The sequence below is a fragment of the Helianthus annuus genome, chromosome 11 (genome assembly GCF_002127325.2).
Source record: "Helianthus annuus cultivar XRQ/B chromosome 11, HanXRQr2.0-SUNRISE, whole genome shotgun sequence".
NCBI lineage: Eukaryota > Viridiplantae > Streptophyta > Magnoliopsida > Asterales > Asteraceae > Helianthus > Helianthus annuus.
In genome coordinates, this window is record NC_035443.2 from 25,716,356 (window position 1) to 25,723,498 (window position 7,143).

Below are 7,143 nucleotides of genomic sequence, written 5' to 3' on the forward strand. Positions count from 1 at the left end.
ACATATTTACAAAATATAATTTAGCAACATTTTGTTGCTTTACATTGTTGTAATTTATGGATTGAATGTTTTTCAAAAAAGTTTTTGTATTTTCCATTTTTTAACCCAAAGGTCCTTATCTTTTGCATTTAACCTCTTTAACTTTTTACTTTTAACCCACATCTTTTCATCTTTTACAATTTAATCCCCACACTTTTTATTTTTAACTGTCGTCCCCCCATACTTTTCATGTTTTGCAAGTTTTTCGTTTTACGTTTCGTTCTAAATTTTGCGAGTCAACACGCCGCAACGTGCGTGTGAGATTAAACCGTTTTTTCGTCTGCTTTTTCCTGTTTGACAGACCAAACACAACGCTTCTATTTTTCTTCATACAAGTTTGTCGTAACGCGCGGGTCCTAAATCGACTTAGTTATTATTTTTAATATTTAACGTTTATGGCTAATTTCTTCGCATTAACACGTCGCAACGGACGTACGTGGTTTAACGATTTTAAGTCTGTTTTTCGTTTAGTGTTATTTTTTTTACTTTTTTATTTTATTTTTACGAGTTTTTCTAATGTTGGTGGTCGTTGTCACTGGTGTGACATTAGTGCTACTTGTAACGATTTTAAGAACGTATTTAACCTATTAAGTTAGTACTAATTATTTGTTACGAGTTTACCACTGGACCCCCTTTACTTAAGAAAAAACTAATTTTTTTACGTGCATATTTTTGTGTACATGTCAATATAAATTTGATTTCCTCTACATTTCGCGTAAACTTTTCCTGGAAACGATTCAGGTTAAATATAATATATTTTCATTTAAAAAAAAACATTTTTTCGTGCACATTTTTTATGTACGTTTCGGTATAAATTCGAGTGGTGTATGTTTCGACTTAAACTTTTTTGGAGAACGGGTCAGGTGAAATATAATATTTTTCGTGATTGTTTTATGAATGTTTTGTAATTTTTGTTTTGATCGGAGTGGAGTCATATTGTGGTTTTTCCCTTTTTTATACGCTCTAATTAATCTCTTTTGTTATACGTGTCAACTTTTCCGTTATACCCATTACATTTTCTATGTATGACTAGGGTCACATGTAATATGTTATCATTGTAAGGTATAAATTTGATTTACTTTATGTATTGATCCAATCACATTGAGTTCAATTGATTACGTCGAATCGAAACGTGTGTTTTCATACTGTTAATGCATCACATAATGTTTGGACTAATTTATTTGATGTTTGCGATGTACCAATCCCGCAACGCGCGCGGGTGTTAATGCTAGTTAATTTTAATTCACAAATAACTAATTATGATTTTAGTTGGGTTTAAGTTTAACCACGATCACCAACTTGGCCCATTTATCTAAAAGCCCAATAACTCTTCAGTTTCCCTCCAAATAATGAACGAAATTGCCAACTCACGCTGACCGTCAGTTTATCTTGTGAAACAAGCCCTAATTTTCCCCCCTCAACCTTTCAAAAAGATGATAACACGATTCAACTTCCGCTAACAAACGGTACGTCTTCTGCATCCCTCTCGTACATTCGAAACCCTAACCAACAGTATAATTTTGGGCTCCAATTACATCCTTCATACCCATAATCTTATCTTCAAGTTGCAAAAAACTGGTACCAATTAGGGTTTTTGTAATGATATTATACAGTTAACATGCTATTGGATGCAAAAACTCGATTTATTTGATCTGGGTAATGGCAATTTGGTAATTTAGCGTTGTTTGTTATTGCACTCCAAGTGTTTGATGAAATTTCTGAGAGAATTGGTGAACATAAGGCTATATTGTTTGGTGGGTTTTTGAGTTTGAATTAAGGGAAGGGGGTTTAAGTGTTAGGATGGAGACACCGGGATCGAAAAGGTTGTTGAGAAAGAAGTCTCTTTCTAGAAGCTATGATGAGAATTTGATGGATGATTATTTGGATAAACAGTTAGGTAGTTCGTCGAAGAAAAAGTTTAGAACAAAGAAGGAATTAGAGAAAGAAACAGAAAAAGAAGCGATGATAGCTCTTTCGTTAGGGTTTCCGATTGATGCGTTACTTGAAGAAGAGATTAAAGCTAATGTAGTGAGTGAGTTAGATGGAAAACAACAGAATGATTATATCGTTGTTAGAAACCATATTCTTTCGAGGTGGAGGGCTAACGTACACACGTGGCTTTCGAAAGGTGAGATAAAGGAAACTGTAAGTAACGAGTACGGGCAGTTGATACATTCGGCTTACGATTTTCTAATGTTTAACGGGTATATCAATTTTGGGGTTTCGCCACCGTTCAAGGCTCAGTTGCCCGAGGAAGCAACTGAGGGGTCCGTTATAATCATCGGTGCGGGACTTGCGGGGTTAGCCGCTGCTCGCCAGCTGTTAGCTTTCGGTTTTAAGGTGGTTGTTTTAGAAGGTAGGAACAGACCCGGTGGGAGAGTTTACACGCAAAAGATGGGTCAAAAGGGTAATTACGCTGCTGTAGATCTCGGTGGTAGTGTTATTACGGGTATCCATGCAAACCCTCTTGGCGTTTTGGCTAGACAGCTTTCGATTCCGCTTCATAAAGTTCGAGATAAATGCCCGTTGTATGATCCGGAAGGTAGACCTGTTGGTGATGAAATTGATTCGAAAGTAGAGTTTATTTTTAATCGGCTTTTAGACAAAGTTACTGAATTTCGACAAATTATGGGTGTATCAGCTGCTGATATTTCGTTAGGCTCGGTTCTCGAAAAACTTACGCAGCTGTATACCGTGGCCACGACTCCCGAGGAGAAACAATTACTCGATTGGCATTTTGCAAATTTGGAATACGCAAACGCTGGTAGTCTTTCGAATCTTTCCGCTGCCTATTGGGATCAAGACGATCCTTACGAAATGGGTGGTGATCATTGCTTTCTTGCAGGTGGGAATTGGCGATTAATCGAATCGTTATGTGATGGGGTTCCTATTTTTTACGATAAAATCGTGCAGACGGTTCGATACAATAGCGAAGGTGTTGAGGTAATTTCTGGGGATCAAATGTATCAAGCGGATATGGTGTTATGCACTGTTCCGCTTGGTGTTTTAAAGAAACGGACCGTAAAGTTCGTACCGGAATTACCGAAAAGAAAACTAGACGCGATTGACAAGTTGGGATTTGGGTTGTTGAATAAGGTTGCTATGGTGTTCCCGCATGTGTTTTGGGGTGAAGATTTGGATACGTTTGGGTGTCTTAGCAAGAATAGCATTACACGTGGTGAGTTTTTTTTGTTCTATAGTTATCATACGGTTTCTGGGGGTTCGGTCCTTGTTGCATTGGTTGCTGGTGAAGCTGCAAGATCGTTTGAATCAACACATCCTTCCACTTTACTACATCGTGTTCTAAGCATCCTTCGAGGTATTGAACGTTTCTAAATATGAAGTCAATGGGTCAAAACGGGTTCTGTTGACGGGCCATTGGGTTGAGCCGCAGACAATTTTTTGTCCATTTTTCAAAATGCTTGCTTCATAATAAATAGGAGTTAAGTGCCATTTACGTCCGCTGGTTTGTTCACTTTTTCCATTTCAAACTAAATTTCAAAGTTGTACCATTTTCCTCCCAGACGTTTTTCGAAATGTACCATTTTAGTTCTAAAAACTAACTTCAGTTAAAATCTCAGTTAGCTCAGGGATGAAAAAGACATTTTACTCTAGATTTTTTTAAACTTCTTTTTATTGTTCTTGTTATTATTGTTATTATTATTATTTTTGTCAATAATAATAATAGAATAATAATAATAATAATAATAATAATAATAATAATAATATTAATATTAATAATAATAATAATAATACAAAAGAAGTTTAAAAAGATAAAAAAAAATCTAGAGTAAATTGCTGTTTTCGTTCCTGATCTAACTGAGTTATGAGTTCAATAACTAGGGTTAGTTTTTTGGATGGAAATGACACATTTCGAGAACGTCGGGGAGGAAAATAGTACAGTTTTGAAATTTGGTCTGAAATGACAAAAGTGGACAAATCTCAGCACTCAACTCTAATAAATAGTAATACAGTATGTATCATAATAATAACTAATTTTTTATTTAAACTTGATCCATCTATTTACAAGTAAATAGAGGTAAAAAATTCTAAGGTCGTTTGTTTATCACAAGAGGTGGCAAGATCTGCGGGTCGGATGAGTGTGGTAACAATCAAAACGGGAGGGTCAGGTTGACCCGTGTATACTTTCTTGCTCATATTTTAGTCGTTTCATAAATAATTTATGAGTTATTTCTGATTACAAAAATCATTACAATAATATTGTAAATCTTTGATAAAAGAGTTAAATGCATGGTTGGTCATCATGGTTTGCCCTTTTTGCAGAGTTGGTCCCAAGGCTTTAATAATTACAGAGTTGGTCCCAATGGTTGTAATTTTTAAACTCGGATGGTCCTTAACACTAACTTATGTTAAATTTCTCAGTTAAGTATATGTAAAAAGTCTGTTTTACCCCTTTGGTTAAAAATAGAACACCTAAAAAAGCCAAATAAAAATGAAATAATCCCACTTTATTTAAGTATCTCTCTAAAAACCCATCACCAACAAAAATTATCTCAAATTCACATGCATCAGCAAAATGTTGATAATTTCATTCAATGACCAATCGATAATCATATGCAACAACAAAATGTTAATAATTTCATTCATTGACCAATCGATAAAAACTCATAAAACAATCACAAATGAATAATCAAACAGAAGAATATTTATCTATTTATCTTTCTTTTAACTATTTATTTTTACTTCAGGGGTAATTTAGTCATTTCACACATATTTAACTGAGAAATTTAACATAAGTTAGTGCATAGCTGTTAATAGCGAATAGCGACAAATAGCGACAAGGGACCTATATGCTACATAGCGAATAGCGACCACTATTTTATACATAGTGATACACTAGAAAAAGAATTTTGAAAATTTTTATATGTATATTATATCAAAATACCTTGGTATATATGCTATTTTACATGTATATTTAACAAAATCCTATAAATTCAGCTATTTTATAGCTATATCTAATTGCTATTTACATCAAAAAAAAAAAAAAAAAACTAACTGTCGCTATTCACGCTATTGGTCGCTATGACCCAAATAGTGACACTTGGTCGCTTCGCTACATAGCGGTCGCTATAGCCGCTATTGACAACTATGAGTTAGTGATAAGGATCACCCGAGTTTAAAAATTGCAACCTTTGGGACCAACTCTGTAATTATTGAAGCCTTGGGACCAACTCTGCAAAAATGGCAAACCACAGGGACGAACCAGGCGTTTAACTCTTGATAAAATGATAATATAGGTTTTGTACATTAAAAGTAGATTCTGGGCGACTTTCAGCATGTTTTTTAGCTATGTTTTTTTACCCATTTGTGATAAATAATAGAAATGGCAATTTGTAAATTAATATATATTTTTACAGGTATATATGGTCCAAAGGGTATTGATGTACCCGATCCCATCCAATCTGTTTGTACAAAATGGGGAAACGATCCTCTTTCTTACGGTTCATACTCTCATGTGCGGGTGCACTCTTCGGGTAGTGATTACGATATACTCGCAGAAAACGTTGAAAATCGTCTTTTTTTCGCTGGTGAAGCGACAAACCGCCAACACCCCGCCACGATGCACGGTGCGTATTTAAGCGGGTTAAGAGAAGCGTCATGCATATATAGCGTTACAAGAAACGGTAGTAAACAAACTCATCCTAGAAAAAGCAATCGGAAAATCGTAGGAGTAGGTGATATTCTCGCAAATCTGTTTAAATATCCGGATTTAGCTTTCGGGAATTTCTATTTTGTGTTTGACCCGTCTATAGAAGACTCTAAGTCAACGGGGTTTATGATGGTTACGATTGATAGTCCGGCCGAGATCTGTAGTGATAATGGGAAAGTCAACAATAGCCAACACTCTGACAAGCAACCTTTGAAGCTTTACACGCTTATATCGCGTGTACAGGCAAACGAGTTGGAATCGGTTGAAGGAGGTAGTGAAAGTCGAATGACGTATTTGTATAAAAACCTCGGGTTGAAATTAATGGGGTTGGACAGTTTTGCCCTCGTAGCAAATTCCTTGATTTCTAGCATTGCTGCAAAACGAGGGAGGGTCAGAAACCGGATTGTTTCTAGAAAGCGTGTTTCATACACATGATACACAAGCTTTGCATCTTGTTGTTGTAAGCACACATGCTGTTTTGAGGTCAAACTTTTAAGGTTTGACTTAGGTGCAACCGGTTGACAGGGGTGACCGATTTGGGTATTTTGGAGGATGAATCACCGTGAGTGATAGCGTCATTGAGTTGACTGATGGCATAGAATGGTGATAGTTTTCATGTATACGAACGATCTCATGTTCATGCCCATGGATTTAGTGTTTTAGAACTCTTTGATTTTTGTTCTCATCAACTGTAATCATTCCTGTAAACTTCTATTTCTTTTTCGTCCTGCGAAAGCATCTGGATGAAAAATTAATTTGACACAAATTGACTTCTTGTGGAAAGGTAAAACATGTCTTGGATGTTAAGTATTTGTGACTGTAGCGCGAATAGTAATAAGCACTTGTATGTAGTGCTAATCTAGGGAGATAGAAAAGGGATGGGTATAACTGTTTATGTGGTTTTCACAGTTATTTGCTTTAAGTATCTAACTAAAAAAATATAAATTGAATAATAATAATATAAACTAACTATAGCTTATTGGTTGATAATAATTTATATTAAAATAGAAATAATCTCAATTTTACCCTAATGGGAGAAGAAATCAATAATATGCAGAGAACCTTTTAAAGCATGTGTACATATAAGGGTGAAGGGGGTGCACACCTAATAGGTGAGTGCCCTCTCTTACGCCAAACCAATCCCCGTGTGCCACGTCAACTCCCCTCTTAAACTCCCCTAACACCCCCATTTGATGGCGCCACTCCCCTATTAGGTGAATTGGTTTTTAAAAAAAAAAAATAAAATAAAAAAATAAAGAAAAACTGTGATTGGTCCCCTCTCTCCTCTCTCCTCTCTCTCTCCTCCCCTCTCATCGGTGAGCCGCCACCTACCCTCCCTCCTCTCTCTTCCCCGATTTCACCCACCGCATGGTTGGCGGCACCTTCACCGGGTCGGCAAGGGGGTTACCGAAATGAATTCGGTGGGCACCCCG

General features: G+C 36.1%; 1 protein-coding gene across 2 annotated transcripts; it reads left to right on the forward strand.

The window, feature by feature from the left end:
• The first annotated feature begins 1,395 nt into the window (after positions 1–1,395).
• On the forward strand, positions 1,396–6,520 carry LOC110889827 (lysine-specific histone demethylase 1 homolog 2). Of its 2 annotated transcripts, XM_022137389.2 has the most exons (3): positions 1,404–1,505; positions 1,653–3,358; positions 5,418–6,520. In XM_022137389.2, exons 2-3 carry the CDS (start codon positions 1,840–1,842, stop codon positions 6,143–6,145), a joined length of 2,247 nt encoding a protein of 748 aa, XP_021993081.1. In that variant the 5' UTR covers positions 1,404–1,505; positions 1,653–1,839; the 3' UTR covers positions 6,146–6,520. The 2 variants fall into 2 exon arrangements, with proteins under 2 accessions (XP_021993080.1, XP_021993081.1); XM_022137388.2 differs by having other exon boundaries at positions 1,396–3,358.
• Positions 6,521–7,143: the final 623 nt, after the last annotated feature.

Excerpts from the sequence above, each read along its gene's own strand:
- LOC110889827 (XM_022137388.2), top strand. The coding sequence starts at position 1,840 with ATGGAGACACCGGGATCGAAAAGGTTGTTGAGAAAGAAGTCTCTTTCT. Across the intron at positions 3,359-5,417 it reads TGTTCTAAGCATCCTTCGAG|GTATATATGGTCCAAAGGGT; the intron begins GTATTGAACGTT and ends ATATTTTTACAG.